Genomic DNA, 20,487 nt, shown 5'->3' with positions numbered 1-20,487 from the left:
AATTAATTTTCTTGACATTTTTAACATTTCATATTTGGCAAAGACCTAAACAAGGTGATAGATGTCAGGATGTAATAAGCTTTATTATTCTTCTATGAATAGATATATATGAAAACTGCTGTACAAATCAACTTGTCTTGCTTTGCCATCCCTGCAACTGCCAAGCAACCCTTTTTTGCCATAATTAACTCCTTATGAAACTGTATCTCGTACTGCACAACGCATGAAAGCAAAACATCTTTAGCCCTATGTGGAGAGGTGGGTGGTATATATCGCTTATCGCTTAAAGTAAGAGACATGACGTTGGAGAAAACATACGCTTATTGCACACTTTTTTACAGTCTGCATTCCTTTAGTTGTTGTTACCACATCTTATACATTTTCTTTATTTTCTCTTTCAGTCTGAACATGCATATTTTCCTTTCATCGTCTCCACGAGGCTATGAATCTTTTACTGTTGACAAAGAAAAAAAAATTGCATCACGAACTAGATAGTGTAGCAGCGGCAGCAGTGCGAAAGAGACAAGGGGTTTGGTTTCAAAGTCTTTACTGTCCATGAAAGACTTTTAGCAAACCAGAGGAAGCAAAAAGCTGACGGTGCAGCAAAGAAAAGCAAAGCAAAAGTTACTGCAGTAACTAGTCGACAAGAAACCGGACACAGGAGAGCCGGCGTCAGCACCGCCTCATAGGGCTTCAATGTGCAGCATCAACGGCAGGAACCTGGGGGTCTTAAATAGTTCCTGAAACTAGGAAAAGGCACCAAGCCGCAGGTGTGGTGAGTTAATGAATAATTGGAGGATAGTGAGCCGGAGTAGGTATGTGCACAGGAATGGATGTGTCCATAAAGGACCAGCATACCGTGACAGACTTGCTGATGTTTGGAGTAAAACAAAATAAAAATCTTGATAGAAATTGTTGTGTGGAAACAACAACAAATAAAGGAAACAATTTCTTATTTGGTTATGGCTTTGAACCATTCTCCCAGGTCCAGACCTAAACTCTGCCCTACTCATAACCAAATCAAGCTCTATATAATAATGACTCTGATGATTGTTGAAATCTGCTCAACAATCTGCAGCTACTAAAGGACTAAAGGATTTTTCAGGCTATAAAGAGCTAGGGCAGCCGCCTGAGCAATGACCTCACCTGACTATTAAACGAGAAATTTACATATTGCAGGTAATATGAACTCGTGCTTCAATTTATTTGAAGAATAAAATAAAGAAATGCAAGCAGCTACTGTACTACACTGCATTAAATTTGAAATTGTTCAAAGGGTGCTCCAAGCAGTTATGTAAATTTAGGGTAGCTGATAGGTTAAACATGTGTCAAACAGTGTTTCATATGCATATTCATATAACAGAATGAGAACAGACTAGGCCTTAGTTCAACAACAAGCTGGTCTGTGTGATGCAAACTGTTCCAGACATAGCAGCAAACCAACTACTTGAAGGTATCATCCCTCCTTCCTGCAACCCTAACCAACACAAGAGTAAGCCAAGACCAAGTGTAAAACATGTCTCTGCCTCCCTCACTCCTTGTATAATTTACATCTACGTGGGTTATGATTTATTATCATGTGAACTTTCAGTATGTGAGAAGGGAATGTTTTAAATGTGTTGTGAAAATCAACATGTCCTCATACACTGTGTCATGTATGTTCAACCCACACATCCGTGCACCTAACCACATGCGTGTAAGTGTAAGAACAAGCAATTAAGTAGCACCACAAGGCAAGAATAATCAGACTGTGTGCACATATTGTCCTCAGTCTGAAATAATCATTTATTGCATGTGCCACACAGACTACAGATTTAGCCTCTTCAAACTGAATTTTAATGAGAGCTGTACACACACAAAACGATGTGTGTGTAGTGCACTCATTAAAAATCAGCCCTTTTAATGTGTGCATGTGTGTGTGCGTGTACAAAAAGGGCTGTAATTCATTCATCAACATACATGAAGACGTGGACACACACATCACACACAAGAAACCAGAACAAAGTGTAAACATTTTCATATACATTCTTGTGTAGGCAAATACAAAACAAAAAGGATCACACGTGGTTGATGGAAGAAAACAAATATTGTACCCTGTAATCTATTATGAAACTGGCAAGGTGTGCAAGTGAAAGAACACACGAATCGAAACAAACAAATGGGTTTAATCGAGGTGAAAGTTAAAAGGCATCAGGGAGTAATGACAGGGAATACAGCGGCGCATTCTCACCTAGAGTTGAAGAGAGGCAGAGCACAAGACATACAAACTGCTGGGCAACCCTCAGGGCCAAGCAGATCACACTCATGGTTGACTTGAGGAGACCAGTCAGCCCAGGGAGGACCTGACTCAGGAGTATTTAGCCCCCACCAAGAGATTCCCAGAGGCTCTGGCCTGGGAATATTCTTAAGATGGATCTTCCTCCTGCAGTGTGTATGGTGTCACTGGTTGGGTATGTTGGGGCCCATCCCCTCTGGCCCCTGTAGCGGTAGTGCTCACAGAAGGCGTTGTCTTTTGGTCTGCGGAAGGGGTGGGGTCACCATTTCAGGCTATCTCCACCCTCCTCAACAGAAGAGTGTTTGCCCGGGGCAGGCATGCATCTGAGAGAGTACACAGCACTGCAGGTAGGCGGGCCGACTGGTGATCTCACTAGCTGATCCGATACATTAGCCAGTCAATGTGTCTTGTACCTCTTAGCATCATGACCCTGTTTGGTGTTGTCAGGTAAGTCCATCCAGAACCAGGTTCCCTTCATCAGCTCCTTCAAACCCATCAGTAAAACTTACAAAATTACATCTGTGATGTTGGCGAGGTGTGAGGGCAAAAAACAGGGCCAGGGTGCAAGACCAAGTCAAGAAAAGCAAAAATAATCTCATGTGCTCAAATGAGCACACGGAAAACAGGGACAAATGCAGCCACAAAGCCTAACAGACATAACAGACGCTCACAAGCATCCTGCAAAGGTATCCACAAACAACCAACATCAAACTTATTTTACAAAGGCGTATATATAAGTACATTGAGTCGGGAAGAGAACAGGGCACAAATGAAACGGGAGCGGGGGGGGGGGGGGGGGGGGGGCACTCCTAACAAGGGGGTGTGGCAACATGTGGAAAATAGGAAGTAAACAGAGGGCTAATGGAGGCATGCTGACTGGACAAAAAACAAACAAACAAACACTAAGCCATGTGGTGGATCTCACCATGTGGGTGAAGACATAGAGGAGAGGACCACACCATCTATCTTTTTCTCAGGATGTAAAAGATATGCCCCTCAGACTATAACTCAAACATGGACAAAATAGACAACAGTAGAGGCCCTTAATTATCTCTGGTATGCCACACACCCACCGAGATCCTACACAACATTGTATTAATTTCTAACATTTATATTAATCTCTGCTACTCTGCTTGGTAATCATGCTTAACCCAGACAAGCTTCCAAATTTTGACTTTTAGCAACACCTCCATGATAGCCATTCATCTGTGCTACTCGCCTGTACTGATGCTTTCTGACACAGAATAACAGCACAAACAGATCCCTCAAAGGAGCAATGTAAATCCTAAGATTACTAGATACAGCTAATTATTTTTTATGTAATATTCATTTTATTCACATTTATTAATCAGTATCCATATATATTCATCACATTCAGACTTTTCTATTACATAAAGTAACATGAACTTGAAACTTGACACATTTTTTAAATAATTTCATCTTTTATCCTTACAGACCTAACTAGCTTTTCATTTGGTTACATTCTCTCCTCTTACCAAGTCAGCATCTAATGTGACTATCTATCCTTCCATCATATCTTGTAGCTACTGGGAAGCTGCAAGAAAACTCCAGAGAGAACTTATCATTGTTCAGGGACACAGAAGTACCATCTGATCTTAGCAGACTGTGGTGTTTCTCAATTTCTGTTCTCTGACCTTTGCATGGACTGGGATGCAAGTTAAGATGCATTAGTAGGAGTATGTTAGTACTACCTTCCCTTATTTTCATCAGGTATTGGACCGCTCTTAAGATTTTCTCAGAAAATCCTCCTGTCCTAACTCCAGAGAAGTGGACATGGGATCACATATCAGTCATCAACAAGTAGGTCAGCGCCCTCAAGTCCATACACACCCCCTTCTTCAACATTGTTGGTTTCCTTATCTATACTAAGATTGTAGTCATCTGGTCTCCTAATCAGCCCTTTATGTATTTACTCCAGTACTCAACAGTCCCTCATACTTCTTGGTATTCTCCTGCTGCTCAGGAATCCTACATTTATTTTTCAGTAGATCGATTGACCCACTTTGGCTTCAGGGAGGCAGATCTTTTACTGCTGCCGGCCTCTGACATGTCCCTCCTAGACACTAGTACTAGTGCATTCATTGGAAGATTCGAGTAGACTCCAAATAGCAAATAGTAAGACGAATAAACATAGATGAGTAAAATCTCCGTTATGTGGGAACACTAGTTAACTTTTTTTTAGTTGTTCAACAGCCATTTGACAGATTGGTGTCAAAGAACACTTTAGCAAGTTATCTGGTCTCTTAGTGAATTGGCTGTGAGTTGGTATTTGGGGATTGTTGTAGAATACAACTGAGAAGCTGAGAAAGTGTGTCACAATTTCTCATGTAAATCTTCCCTCTCGCATACAGTAAACACAGCCTGCAGCGTTGTTTGCTTCTCCCTAAACGCTGAACTCAAATATGAAAACAGTTCACTAGGTTGCCTGTCCTCTCCCTCCATACATCATTTCATCTTGTCTAAGGCTGAAGCTCTCAATACAAGGAGAAGTTCATTAGTTACTCCAACATCAGGATCTTTGCCCTAATTACCCACCTAACCTCTTCCATTATCTTATCTATTATAATCTTTACTCACATCTCTGATAAAAGGTAAGCTTCACCATTTTCGTGTGAGGTTCACATAAGACCCAGTGATGGCTTTGCCCAAGTTAGCAATAGCTAGCAGCATCATGTTTCTTACTGAGTGCTAACATTTGAAATGCCAGCGACAGTGTGAGGTCATGTTTCGGCCCATCATCTGGCGCACTGGCTCTTTCCGTCACGTTGAGCTGCTTCCCTGGGAGCTTGTACAACTTGGTCTTCCTTGTACATTGTACAGTGTCTTTATCTTGGGAATGAACAAAGTTCACGGTCTATTTAGCGGTTGGTGTCCACTCTGATGATATCTGAAACCTTGGCTTCCCACAGTCACCAACGAGTTTTTGGTCCCTGGCGCTTAGCTGTCTTCTTCACCCCCACTGTTGTTTATAGATATGCTTGCTGCAGCATCTGTATTTAAACTAAAATCCCAAAAGTAAATAAGGGAACCTCACTCCTAAAACCAAAGAAACAGCTTAGAAACAGCTTTAATCAAATAAGTTTCAGTGTAGGAAAAGACTAGTAAACGAGAATTGTAAAAGGCAAACGCTTTAGAGACAGCAAGTCTTGGTGAAAGCTGTATTGGGGCAGTACTGGAAGGCACCCTGATCTGTGATTTTGTATTACGTATTTTAAATCTTTCAGAAGCTGTAATCTAAGTCTCTTTCACATGATGTAAAAGATATGCCCCTTAAACTAAAACCAATAAATAAATAAATAAAAAATGCCTGTACAAAATAGACAACAGTAGAGGCCTTAATTACCTCTGGTATGCCAAACACCCACTGAGATCCACACACAGAATCCTACTCAACTTTATTTTAATCTCCCCTGCCAATTCATGGCATACTGCTTCACTTGGTAATCATGCTTAACCCAGACAAGTTTCCAATACTTAAGCTGTAGCAATGCTTCCTTGCTAGCCAATCCCTTGTGCTGTTCAATGGTACTGAGGCCTTCAGATGTGTGACTACAGGGTAAACAAATACCTTAAAAGGACAGGGTCCCGCTTAAGGGGCAAAATACAGCTCCTGTTACTTGTTTTTGTGTAATAATCATTCCAAGTATTTTCTTGTTATGTAGTGATATGAATCTTTTTGTTTTGTTTTTCCGAGTTAACCTGCTTGGTTACCTTCTCTCCTGCTAACAAGTCAACTTCCTCAGTGACTTTCTAAACTCCCATCATATATGGTAATTCCCCAGTAGTGTATAAGAGCATGTCTCCTAACACCTAAGACAATACCTCAGGACTTAGAGGCTGCATTATCAGTTGATCTGGACAATAATTGAGATTGGCATGGATCCCAGCCGCTGCTATCTTGGCTCTTTTAATGTCATTACATCTATTTATATGGCCCTACAGACTTTTTTTCATTTGGTTATTCATACAATGATTACCATGTTGCAGAGATCAACTTTTTACCTGTGTGCATCTAACAGACACCTGGATCCATTCAAAGTGGCAGGTGTATGCAAAACATTGTGTAATATGTGTTGCATATTTATTACAAATGCCCATAAAGCACAATTATTTCAGGGCATAGTATCCATATGAGGCCAGTTCTTGCATATGGTAAATTCAGAGCAAGAGAGAGGGAGAGAGTAAGAGAGAGGGAGAGATAGAGTAGGAGAAAGAGTGTGTGAGAGAGAGTGAGAGAGACTGCATCAGTGTGAGAGAGACGGGGTGTAAAAAACGAAGCACTGGATCACATAGCAGACATGAGAGAAAGAGAGAGAGAGAGAGAGAGAGAGAGAGAGAGAGCAAGGGACAGAGGGAGCGAGACACAGATAGACAGAGAGAGAGAGGATCACTGGTTGTACTGAAACACTGAAGAATACACATAAACTGTGCATTAGTGGAAGATGAGAGCAAAAATGAGGGAACGTTAATGGAGTATTTCCGAAGATTTGAAAGGGATTCTATGTACCACCTTGGCTCAAGAAGCCTCTTTTATTCTGTATGTGTGTGTGGTTGAGACACTAAGCAAATATATGTTTGTATGGTGGTGTGGATAGCAGTGAGGATGAGGACTTCACAGGACGACACCAGTATCCCTTTGACTTTACAGAAGTGGTTGCACTCACGGAGGAACCCCTAAGGAGCCTGCAGGAGCAATGCTTAAACTAGTGTGTTGCACACTATTGCACATACACATACACTGATACGCATTGGTGTAAGCAAAAGGTAAGTGAACACTATTTTATGTCTCTGTGGCACTATATATATTCTTTCTCTCCTTCGCCTCTGTCATAAACAGAATGCACAGGATTCAGTCACAACCTGTAGGCATGCAAAGTGTTTGATCGGTGCCGGCTGAAAGTATTATAGGTGTGCCATTTCAGCTCTTGTCAGTTTTATGTAACAGTGCTGTGTGGCATATGCTGTAATTGTGTGGATTTGTATATGCAGGTGTGTGCTCACTAAGATCATGTGGAAGTCATTCTCCGTGTGGAGATGTAGTCAAAGTGAGGCTCTACTACGCAGTGTTTTGTGCCTGCTCATTTCTGTTGTTCACACATTGCTTTTTCAGTCTAAATGTGTCATGTTCCTTTATTCATGGGCGCAGATGGAAATTCTGAAGTGAGGGGGACCAATATTAATCTGGGGGGGACACGAAATCTAGATGCTAGATTTCGGATGGGGTCAATATAAATCTGGGGGGGGACATGTCCCCCCCGTCCCCAGTGCCATCTGCGCCCCTGCCTTTATTTAATGTGTAAGGAGAAAAAAGTTCGTCAAGCTGATGAGCATTCTGTGTAAAATAAATCTCATAACTTAGCGTCTAAAATCTGGAATCCCCCTAAATCATCAAGAATTTAATCTGAAACCCTAAAATGACTGTAACTTTATGACTGATACACGACAGCTTTGGATTCGTACCTCAGTAATCACATTCACTAGGATGTTACTCATCAAAATCATCTTGTGCAGTCTGCGAGTCTCTGGTAGGACAACTCAGAAGATGAGAACGTTATGTCTTCCATGATAAAGTTTGATACAAGGACAGCGGAGCAGAGGAGACAGTTATAGGCTAGCTCACAAGGTTATGACCCACCAGAGTCTCAATAGTGTCACACCAGTAGCCATACTTATTCACACCATTAAGTGCAAAACATGATGCCAATTCTACTAGGCAAAATTCTAAACTCTGTTTCTCTTTCAAAATTCCATGAAGTTGAATTTTAGGTCCATCTCTGAGTTTGGATGCTTGGATCCCGTTTCCTGGGTTCACCTGCCTTTCAGTGGTGTAACAAATGGTGTAACTGTTCTCTAAACCACCCAGCCCATAAGATCTACACACTCATCCAGACATCTCTACAGGAGCCCCATTAGGCTGCTGCTTAGAACTCCATACTGTCTAATACATTTCACTAAAACAACACCCTCATCATTAAATATTCTCTACATGTGCTAACCTATTATGCCTAGCTTGCATTATATTGTGACTAAATGAAAGGTAAACATTTAGCTCCAAACTTACTTGACAAAGCTTACCAAGCACAAACAAGTGCTACGTATGACTTAAAACATCCATATTAACTGCATATTTAGAGCTCTCCCTTGAGGAGTACTGAATGTATGGAGTATGGTATGAACTGGCAGTATCGTCACCAAAACGATTGAGCAAAGGTCAAGGGTTGTGTTTGTGTGAACGAGACAGAGACAGGATCAAGAAAGAAAGAGAGTGGCCTGTTCTATCAGGACACCCAGTTCCACTAACAGGTGTTCTTTACTCTTGACAGTAAAAACCAACATTCTCACTTCTACCACTGCCTTAATGTCTCCGACTCATGTTCCTATGTGATTGGCCACCTGGAGGACGACGAAAATACCACTGAATCTGACAGTCCCTCCTAAACACACACACACACACACACACACGCGTGCATGGTTTCCATGGCAACCTCTATATTCCTCCATTCTTTCATCTCATTCGTTTATTCTTGATCACTTTAAGGACAAAACTGTTTGTGTGATGGTGAAGGAGATTATACTCTTTTTCTTATTCTCACATTCATGTAATCTGAGTGGAGTGTATATCCTCCAAGCTCTCTGCACAAGTACAGCATGTCTTAGCGCACAGATCCTTGAAAGTGTGTGTGTGTGTGTGTACGTGTGTGTACTAGCAGCAAGCATCTATTATTAGAAAGACAGATCACTTGAATGAGGCCCAGGCTGGATGCCTAAATCTGGACCCCATAAGCAGCTCCCAAATTCAGGACTTTCAGGGAAATGGCAAAGCACTCAAAACACTGAAATAAAAGCAACCACTGCAAAACTGTATTCGGGAATGTGGTTATCATGAATTTAATTTCACGAGCAATCAGAGTAATGAAATGCCTCACCTTGAGGACTTAGAAGTCACTTATACAGTGTAGTTAATTTTCATTTAAGTATATTCACTGGGGCAAGGGCAGCAATCATAAAATTATTCAAAACATATAATTATCAAATTATAGTAGTGCATGCATCTTTGCTGATCTGCTATATGCAGTTGTTACAGTTTTTTTCCCCAAAACAACAAATCTAAAATGTGAGCATTAAAACATGGTACAAAGCATGGCAAGGTCTCAGAGGACTGACCTCATCTTTTTGTCTGTCTCAGGTTGTTTAGCAGATAGATACGGAAGCCCGACAGTCTGTCTCCATTCAGTCCAAGTGGCGGAAGTGTGGGCGTGTCCCACTGGTACAGCATCGTGTCATCGTCAGAAGAGATCCCGCGTTGCTACGGCAACATGCCCGACCTTGGCAACACCTTTGGAAATGGCAAGGTCCAGACGAGGTGCAAGGCCCGCACCCGTTTCGTCAAGAAAACGGGTCAGTGCAACGTGAACTTCATAAATATGGAAGAGCAGTCTCAGCGTTACCTGGCTGACATCTACACCACCTTCGTGGACGTGCGCTGGCGATGGATGTTCATGCTCTTCTCGCTCAGCTTCGTCCTGATCTGGCTGATGTTTGGCTTCGCCTTCTGGCTAATTGCCCTCGTGCATGGCGACCTGCTCCCAGATCTCTCCGAAGACTTCACGCCGTGCATTATGAACGTCAACGGCTTCGTGGCGGCCTTCCTGTTCTCCGTCGAGACGCAGACCACCATCGGCTACGGCTTCCGCTGCGTGACGGACGAGTGCCCCCTGGCTGTTTTCATGGTGGTGGTTCAGTCCATCGTGGGCTGCCTCTTCAACGCCTTCATGATCGGCGCTATCATGGCCAAAATGGCCCGGCCCAAGAAGCGTGCGGAGACGCTGCTGTTCTCGCGTAACGCCGTCATCTCCATGCGCGACGGCAAGCTGTGCCTGATGTGGCGCGTGGGAAACATGCGTAAGAGCCACATCGTAGAGGCGCACGTGCGCGCCCAGATGATCCAGCCGCGCGTAACGGACGAGGGTGAGTATCTCCCGCTCGAGCAGAGCGACATCAACGTGGGTTACGACACCGGCACCGACCGCATCTTCCTCGTCTCGCCGCTGACCATCATCCACGAGATCAACGACGAGAGTCCACTGTTTGAGATCAGCAAGCAGGACCTGGCGCACGCAGACTTCGAGATCGTGGTGATCCTGGAGGGCATGGTGGAGGCCACGGCCATGACAGCGCAGGTGCGGAGCTCTTACCTAGCCAGCGAGATCTTGTGGGGACACCGCTTCGAGCCCGTAGTGTTCGAGGAGAAAAGCCACTACAAGGTAGACTTCTCAACCTTCCACAAGACTTACGAAGTGCCCTCCACACCGCTTTGCAGCGCTAAAGACATTGAGGAGCAGGAGTCTTCGCAGGATGGTGACAACTTCTGTTACGAAAATGAGCTGGCCTCCAGCAGTAGTGAGGAAGATGAGCAGGAAGACAAGGGACACAGAGTAGCTGAGTTGGAAACCCTATCAGTCAAGGTGGATTTGGACCACCGGGCCTTTCACAGGGAGTCCGAGATATGATTTTAGACTCCACTGAACCTTGGCCTTTGCCTCAAGACACTTGGTTAAAATGTAGATCCAGCCTATTCCTTTAGTGTTGGCTTTGGCTGAGAGATGCACAACAAAGCAAGTGCCATATGAACCTTTGACCCCTGCTGTAGTGCCATATGAACCTTTGACCCCTGCTATAGTGCCAAGCTGGGCAAGTGCAGGCAAGTTATGTTGATGACTGCTGCAGCTGGATGGCCTTCCTGTAGGAAAACTTGAAATAGAACGACCTGTTTCATACTGTAGTTTGATAGTTTTAAGTGGTATCATAATGCAATACTAAACAAATGGTGCCAAATTTGGTCAGACATTTGTTGGTGCTTCTGGGCTACAATGTCTTGATATTTTTATGCACCCATCAGCATCTTAATTACTATTAAAACAATTCACAACTTGCCGTCACAAACAAATGCCATTATCTGTGTTTTTTACGTATCAGCCAAACTGCTGATTTTATTCGAGGATGAAACTAGGATGTAAAGGTCCCTCTCCCCCTTTGTGTGTGTTTTATGTGGTGACACATGAAGGGCTCTCTGGAATTAACAGCATCGTGGTGAAGATGGTCAAAAAAGCTATGAAAAATGTCTACAAAAGATAAAAAGACTTAAATAAATAACAATTCTTTAAAACATGTTTCACAATTACTGGCACCCTGGGACTGCTTATGGTCCCATTCATATTTTACCATTTCTAAACAAATCAAGTCTTTAGGACAGTTGTCCTGTTTCAGCATTGTATAAATATAAAATGACAAGCAGGGAAGATGATCTTAGTAATGATCCGAAGTATCAGAATTATCACAGAAAATATGATAAAATTAGGCAAATCTGGAGACACACTAAAAGAGGGAGGGGATACTAACATTGAATAACCATTATTGTAATTATACAATAATTATGTAACAGTGAGGTCTGGCATGCTAGCTCCTCCCCCTCCAAGCTCACTTCTAAACCTCTTTAAACATCTTCCCTGGTGACAAAGGCCACGCCCAGTCCCACTGACACCGTTCAGGGATGCTCAGAACCACGCTCAGCTCCATGTGTGCTTTACACACTATGCCAATAGCAAGCACAGCTGCCCTGCCCCCATGCAACCAATAATGTCCTGATGTGAAAAATCTATATTCACCTCCCTCATTGACTAAGGATGTACACATCCCCACTGGAACTGTTAATCAACACTCAGTGCCACCAGTTCCATATAGATTATATCTAACACCACCAAGCATCCCCCAACGCCGCTGATACACACTGGGAGGTCATACTGGCCTCATTGGTGATTAAGCCCATACCCAGCACCACTGACACCATCAATGTATGCCCAGTACCACCAGTTCCATCTGGATCTACCACGTCACACAATATGACACAGTTACCCACTCATCTACCCTCATTTAGGTCTTCCATGTACCTAAAACACCAAACACCTCAGCCTTTCCACCTTTAGAGCGCATTTCCCCAATAAGTCTGTGCTTTCCTCATCAAAAGCCACTGACTATCCACACACTTGAGACAGTAGTTCATACTCAGGATGCATTCTTGCACAGCAAAACATCAGGCTCCAAGCACAGGGGTCGACAAAACACACTAGATAAAAGCTACTAGCATGGTGTTAGTACGAATGTTCCTACTGAACACTATGTGCCATTTGCTTTTGGGAAGCATCCTTGCCTGCCATCAGGAGATAGAGACTGATTACAAGAAATATGTCTGTAAAAAATACGAGGGAAGGTGGCTACAAAAACATTTTAGCTCCTGAAATGTAAAATAAGCCAGTCTTTGCGATAATTGTGTCCTTTGCTGTAGGCCTATGTCATGTTTGCTGTGTCAGGACAGATTTGACAGGCCAAAGATGCAATGAGCAGGCCTCAATATTTAAAAGTGTATTAATACTAAAGGACACAGTGAAATATAAATATTGAAATACTAATATAAATCTAATACTTCTAGCATAATATGTTTTTTTTCTCTTTGAGCGGCAAGGATGACTAAAGCTTATAGTAAAGCTACTGTTAAATATTAATGCAGTGTAATGGGGCAGGATTTGATGCAAAGAAGGAATTTTGTACAAGAAATATAATAAATGTCTTCCCAAGATAAATTACTGCCGGCCTTGTTTTACAATTGAAAGAAGGAGGGACAAGAGAAGGGAGCAAACGAACACACTTCCATATTGGCCAGCAGAGTAACAGCTGTCTCTGAGCAATGGATGAACCGCTTCATAAACTCATGACTTGCTGGATTATCATACAGGAAATGGACATTTTCTGGCTTTTCTAACTGCTTTCATTAAAAACTTGCATTTTTTTGTTTTTAGGCCTGTCCTAGTGATGTTGCAAATTTGCTTTTTTTTTAAGTTCCATATTATTTTAACAGATTTGAGCGTCAGTGAAAGGGTTGAGACACATCAAAAGTATTCTCAGAAATGAGCTTTACAAATTCTTTGATTTATTGCAATTAGTCTTTATCCCTTTCTGTTATTACATTGAGTCCAGTGCAAAGAATTTAAATGCTAAATACACTTTGATCTAGGTCTAGGCCTTCTTCTGCATATGCTCATGCTAATTAAAAGAAGAGAGTTCAAAAAGAGCCAACACTAGGATGAGCTGTAGGTTGACCATGTTAGAAACAAAGATGTTTGAACAGAGATCTCTGTTCTTAATTGATATGTCTCATAATGCCCTATAAGTATTTGTTGCAAAACAAGACCGACAGCAAGTACTGCTGCATAATACTATTGCTGTGGCAAAACACACACACACACACACACACACACACACACACACACACACACACACACACACACACACACACAAATATATAGAGCAAAGATCACTATCCAGGTTCCACTTGTACTGTGAATTTTGAATTTTTAAGTTAGAAGGATCTAGCTATCTAGCTACAACAATGGAATCAAAAATAATTCATGGTTTTAAGAATGTTACAAATGTAGGACATTTCTGCATTCTGAAGTTGTGAAATTGGACAACTGAATAATTAATTGTTTGTACACGATGTGCTAAAACCATACAAAAATAATATAAATGATTCTGTAGAATTTAGGAAAGATACATTTGTTTTACGTGCACTACAATAATAATAAAAAAAATGTAATCCAAAACTCTCAAGACACTTTAACATGATGCACACACTACCAGTAAATGGTTTGGGCGCACATCATTTATTTATTTTAGATATTTTCTACATTTTATAAAAAAATGTCACATTGTTACATAAATAGCCATCATGACAGGTTGATAGTTTTGCATAGTGGTGTTGTCCTCTCAACCAGCTTCATGAGACACCTATGATACTTCTCCATCATCATCAGAAATTCTCACATTGTGAGGATCAAAGACTAAAGCTCTGTATGAAAACTACTTACTGAGGGGGATTTTTTTAACTAACCCTAGACATATTTATTAATTTATTTTGGAAATTAGTCCACATATATGCTATCAACTACTCTAATAATTTATTTTAAATAGAAAATAAAGCATAAACCATTAGATTAAAACACCTTTAAGACCTTTAAAAATACAGTCAGATGTGTCCAAACGGTTGAATGGTGCTGTTGCTTGTCCTAATATTATATTTCCCCCATCAAATGTTAGAGGTTTTTTGTATGTTTAGAGATGTGTAACATAAATGTACCTTTGTATGTCAAGATACAGAAACATACCACCACTGGAAATTAAATGGGAAATTACGATCAACTTGAAGCTGTGAACTTTGTGGAACAAGAGGAGAGGCACAGAGAGAGAGAGAGTGAGTCAGAGTGCTACATGTACACGAGGGAGCCAAAAGGCACTTCCTGTTCGGCCTTATATCTGTATATGTGTGTACTCAGAATGATGTAGAACACGTTCACATTTGTCATATTGACCCCCTACTCCCGCACTACTCTACCCTCTACCCCTCACCTGTATAAATCTTAGATTGTGTGTGTGGTGTTTCCTTAAATGTTGGTCACCAGTGGAAGAAAACCTGTGCCATAAAGGACAACTATTTTTTAAAGCTTGGCCATACCAATGAATCTTTCCACTCAAATAGGTCTTAATGATCTGGAGGAGTATGGTTCATTCTTTCTTTTCTACAGAGAAATGTACCTGTGGATAGATTAAACTGGAGTGGGTCAAACTAAACAGCATGTACAAAAAAGACTGGCTTGCTTAGAACTAAAACCCTGTATGACTTAGTGCTCTGGTGTCATCATGCTATTGTTGCTCTGTTCATGCTTCTACTCCCTGTGTGTCATGTTAGACAGACATTGAGGTTTTTTTGTTTGTTTGTTATTTGCCATTCAGGAAGACATTTCATCCCAAGAACAGGCATGGACAGGTCAAATGAAATCAAAGGGCTGACCCTAAGCAAGAGTTAGCCAGTGACATGAGTAACATGCACACCCAGCACTATTTATTTCTAAAGTAAGTCAAATAACATTCCATAAGAACTTAAGAGAATGGATTATATAGGTAGCATGTTCTCTCTCTCTCTCTCTCTCTCTCTCTCTCTCTCTCTCTCACACACACACACACACACACACACACACACAGAGCAAGCGCAGAAGAGATAGATGTTTGGACTGTGATCTCAGATATTATTCAATGTTGTCTAAACTCCCCATAATGAAGATATCATCACTTCAAAGCATCAAAGAAACATGAGTAATTCATTATTCACAAAGCAGACATCAGTAATGTAATCAACCAGACACACCTGCAATTTGCTTTCTTTTTGTATGGTAGCTTGGAAGTGTAAAACAATTTATAAAATCTGAACTCATTACACAACTGCAATACAGCAGAACCAAAATGCCACAGCAAATCAGAAAATGCGACAGCAAAATATGAAACACTATGTCAAATGTGAAAACAGCAAAAGCAGAAAACCAGAATTAACAATGTCAAGTCAAACTGTAAACTCAAAATGGGTAATCTCTGCCCCTTATCAATGTCAAGTGTATCTTGTTTGTGTTTATTTTCTTGTGTACTTGTGTTCTTTATTCCCTCGTTTTCTTCTTTTATTGTTGGTTGTTGTCCTTATGGCGTTTCTTCTCATTCTGTGTTCTCATTAGTCTCTGTTTGTGTCTTTATTTTGCATTTATTTTTTTTTTACTTTTTCTTTTGGTTTGATTTTGGTTCTGACTGTGTCTGCCTCCAGCTAATTGACCATGGATCATGTTACCATTACTGATTATAGATTCACCTTTAATAAACATTGCTTGTTTCAGAGCTTGTATCATCTTTCTACATGATACATTGTGAGTGTGTGTGTGTGTGTGTGTGTGTGTTTAAGGATACTGGTATGCAAATTGTGATCTAAATCAATTGTAAAGATCGTATATTAGACTAAGGTTTAAGCATGACAGACATTTGATTTTGATAGAATGTTAAAGTCAAAGTACTCTAGTAACAATATTCATTTTGTAATCATGGATATTAATCTTTTTGAAATTAAGGGACTAAAATTGTGGAAAGTGGGGAGATGGCTGTTTACAAGTAAAAAATACAACCAGTTAAATAAAAAAAATATTATGGTTATGGGCATTTTAATATTAAAATAAATAATACACAACAATCTGATATCCACTCTCTTCTATAAGTAGAGCATGTGTCAAACTCATTCACATCATAAAACACATCATTTAATGTGGCCCATGAGAGCTTAGTAAACATGACTGTCTTAAAATAAAAGTCTGTGCTGCTTTAAAGTACATAAAGTACATCTCCCACAATGCATGCCAAATTTGTGACCATGACAGTGAGGATGCAACAGTGAAAGCTAGCTTTAATGTGGATGACGAAATTACACGAGTTTCAAAATGCTTTTCAGTGTGTGCATTTTTGAAGCCATGCATGCTGAAAGTGTATGAGCATGTGTGTCCTGACCAGACACAGACTTAAAAAAAGGCCAGTTTGTCAAGAAAAACCACTGCAAACCAAATCAAGGAACTAATTCTGCGCTAGTGCCTAGCCTCCTCTCTTGCAGCATTAGCTGATCGTTTTAAAGGACAATCAGTATCAACCAAAAATCTCTTGAGAAGTTGTTTTATGAAGCATAACGATTATGTTAGTCAAATCTATATGGATAGCCAGCAAACATGATTTTGCACACTTTTACATTAAAACTAAGGTTAGCTAATGTTAGCTAGCTAGCTGATTTCTCAGTTGGTTAGCCAGGTCCAACAGGCTTAGACATGTAAAAATGTCAGTGTCTCATATCAGAACATTATAAATATTTATGTGTAGTGGAGGTAATTATGAAACAACATTCTTTCATATTCTTGTGGCTCAGTACATTATTGAGTAAAGTATTTGGAGAGTTGACTGGATTTTAATGTTTCCTTCACTTTGTGTTATATTTGCAAAACGACACATTATATTTCCAGAATTATTTTCTGTATAAAAAATACAATTATAAAATTGTGACGCCGGGGGCGTCGGGACAGAGGCAGCCGGAGACGTGGGTTGGACAGAAGGTGGTTTATTATCCATGGCAACCAGTAACACTCGTAGCGCATACACAGCAAGTAATGCACGGTAAAGCTCGTAGCGCACACATTGTAGATGGAAGGTAAAGCTCGTAGCGCACACACACGGTAGGGAACGCAGTGACGGACTCGCTATCAACCAGAGACGCTTGTGTAGCGGCAATGTGCAGCACTGGACCAGACGACCTGCAGGCTTAAGAAGTGCAAAGTAAACAAGAAACAGGTGCTCAGTATGATGGTGATTGCGACTGTGGGAGTGGCTGCGTGCGCGGGGGTGTGTGCTGGGATCGGCTGCTGGCCGGGTTGCGCGCCCTCTGGTGGCGACTCGGCCCCCTCACCGTGACAGAGCCCTCCCCCAAGGACCCCTCCCGTCGACTCCCATGCGGTCTTTCCCGTCGCCGCGGAGCTGGCCGGTCTGGATGTTCCCTGTGGAAGTCGGCGATAAGGGAGGGGCCTACCACTTGAGAGGCCGGTATCCAGGAGCGCTCCTCTGGTCCGTAAACGACCCAGTCCACCAGGTACTGTAAGCCACCTTTTCTGCGCCTCGAGTCCAGTAACCTCTCCACGAGGTACGCGGGTCCGTCCGACAACTGCAGCGGCGAGGGCGGCCGTGACGTCGAGGCCTGCTCCAATGCACCTGCTCTGTATGGCTTGAGAGCGGACACATGAAATGCACGCAACACACGTCTGTCTTCGGGCAGACTGATGCGATAAGTAACTGGGTTAAGCCGCCTCAAGATGACGTACGGGCCGGCATATCTCTCCCCCAGTTTACCTCTCCTGCCCAGGCATCCATCTTCGGTGGAGACCAACACCTTATCCCCTACCTGATAAGATGGGGCCTCTCCCCTCCGACGGTCGGCTTTCCTCTTGAATCGCCGGATCGCCTCCCTCAGCCGCTGATGGGTGTCCTCCCACACCCGCTCGCTCCTCTTGCACCACTCCTCGACGATGGGCTGGTTTGAGGACGCTGTGTTCCAAGGATAGAGCGGCGGCTGGCGACCGAGCACACACTCGAACGGCGTCATCCCTGTGCTGGAATGAGTGAGGGAGTTCTGTGCGTACTTGGCCCAGGGCAGAAGGGCGCACCATGTGTCCGCGTGCTCGCTGCAGTACGCGCGCAGGAACTTTCCCACCTCCTGGTTCGCTCGCTCCACCTGTCCGTTAGCCTGCGGATGGTAGCCAGAGGTTAGGCTAACCGTGATGTTGAGCTTGGACAGGAACTCCCGCCACACACGCGAGGTGAACTGCGGTCCCCTGTCCGACACAATATCCTCAGGCAGAGCGAACTGCCAGAATATGTGCCGAAACAAGAAATCCGCAGTCTCCCAAGCGGTGGGCAGGCCCCGCAGGGGAAGGAAGCGAACTGGTCTATCACCACCATGATGACCGTGTTCTCCTCGGACGGGGGGAGGTCCGTGACGAAGTCCAGAGCAATGTGCGTCCATGGTTGCTTGGGTGCAGGGAGAGGGAGGAGCTTACCCGCAGGAGGAGTGTGTGGCACCTTGCACCGCGCACACACCGCGCAGGACGCCACCTGCTGCAGTACGTCCTGGTGCAGCCCCGGCCACCAGTAGCGAGCCCCCAACAACTGAGCCGTTTTTGACACCCCTGGGTGCCCTGTCCCCACTGACGTATGAGCCCAGCTTATGAGGGCACTACGGTGTGCGGGGGGAACGTACTTACGGTGCGGTGGGCAACCTGGATGCGGGTTTGCTGCCTCGATCTCCTGATCGATCTTCCACTCCAAAGCTCCCACGACGCACTCAGGCGTAAGCACCGGCTCCTCGCTCGTCGACTCCGTACTGCCAGGAAAGGACCTAGATAGCGCATCCGCACGCTGGTTCTTCTCTCCTGGCCGGTACGTCACCTGGAACTTGAAACGAGAGAAATACAGAGACCACCTGGCTTGACGGGCGTTCATCCGTTTCGTGGTCCTGATATATTCCAGGTTTTTGTGGTCAGTAAGCACGGTGAATGGATGCTTAGCTCCCTCCAGCCAGTGTCTCCACTCACCAAACGCCTTGCGCATGGCCAACAACTCACAGTCTCCCACCCCGTAGTTACGCTCGGCGGCGGTGAGCTTCCTCGAGTAGAAGGCTATGGGACGGAGAGAGCTATGCTTCTTCGGTCGCTGTGACAGTCCCAGGGTCGGTGGGGTGGTAACTGGGTTGCCTTGGCAGCGCTGAACACCTCCGCTAGATCACGGTATGGAGCGGGAATGACTGATGTTAGGGCTCTCAACGCTGGTGGATTGCGCGAACACACGGGAGGGAGACTGGGTGCCCTGTAGGGGCGCTACCCACTTCAGCAGCTTACCCGTGGACCAGTCGATGATGGGGTTGTGGAGTTTAAACCATGGGAGACCTAATGTGATGGAATAGCGTGTGGAAGGGAGTACAAAAAAACTGATCTGTTCCCTTCGGCCCTGAACGTGTATGGTGACTGGTGCAGTGCGGTGAGAAATAAAACCCCTGCCCACAGGTCGCCCGTCCAGTGCGTGCACGCGTCTCGGCTCCTCGAGTTGGATCAGGGGCACCCTCAGTTGCTCAGCGACACTCCTCCGCATCAGGTTCCCAGAGGCTCCCGTGTCCACTAATGCAAACACAGATAAGGACATCGCCCCGTAAGACACTGACGCCTCCCAAGTTAAAAGATTACCCATCAGAGCGATACTTACCCTAGCCCGCCCCCTCCTCGGGCCAGCGGTACGAGTGAGGGGGGGGGGGGGGGGGGGGGGGGGGGGGGGCGGCAGCACCCATCTCCATGGGCTCGGCGGCTGTGGTCTCCCGGGGCGGCGTGTGCACGGGAGCCTGCGGGGTAGGAGGAAGCGCCGCTCCTCTGCCTCGCTCCTGCAGCAACCTGTCCATGGTTATGGCCAGGTGCACCATCTGATTCAGGTCCTGTCCCTCGGGCCGACAGCTCAACTCCGCCCTCAGGTCGGGCTTCAACCCCGCCAGGAAGACGTCTGTTTGAGCTGCTTCTCCCCAACCAGTCCTGGCGGCCAGGGTCCGGAACTCCAGGGCGTAGTCTGCGGCGCTTCGGCTTCCCTGCCGTAGCTGTAACAGGCTCTGGCCTCAGACCCTCCCGCGGCTGGGGTGGTTGAAGACCGCCCGCAGCTCGCCAACGAACTGGTCGTAGCTGCGGGTACAGGGCTTCTCC

General features: G+C 44.0%; 1 protein-coding gene across 2 annotated transcripts; it reads left to right on the top strand.

Moving 5' to 3' along the window:
• Positions 1 to 6,411: 6,411 nt before the first annotated feature.
• Positions 6,412 to 16,064, top strand: kcnj12b (potassium inwardly rectifying channel subfamily J member 12b). 2 transcript variants are annotated; one of them, XR_013129375.1, is made up of 3 exons: positions 6,412 to 7,060; positions 9,483 to 14,600; positions 15,140 to 16,064. XR_013129375.1 is itself a non-coding variant. In XM_076997096.1 (2 exons), exon 2 carries the CDS (start codon positions 9,613 to 9,615, stop codon positions 10,804 to 10,806), a length of 1,194 nt encoding a protein of 397 aa, XP_076853211.1. In that variant the 5' UTR covers positions 6,412 to 7,060; positions 9,483 to 9,612; the 3' UTR covers positions 10,807 to 16,064. The 2 variants fall into 2 exon arrangements, 1 of the variants encoding a protein (XP_076853211.1); XM_076997096.1 differs by having other exon boundaries at positions 9,483 to 16,064.
• The last annotated feature ends 4,423 nt before the right edge of the window (positions 16,065 to 20,487 follow it).

This window comes from Brachyhypopomus gauderio, chromosome 2 (assembly GCF_052324685.1).
Source record: "Brachyhypopomus gauderio isolate BG-103 chromosome 2, BGAUD_0.2, whole genome shotgun sequence".
In the NCBI taxonomy this organism is placed as follows: Eukaryota; Metazoa; Chordata; class Actinopteri; order Gymnotiformes; family Hypopomidae; genus Brachyhypopomus; species Brachyhypopomus gauderio.
Note: the sequence above shows the minus strand (reverse complement) of the source record. Positions and strands in the feature narration are given on the sequence as shown.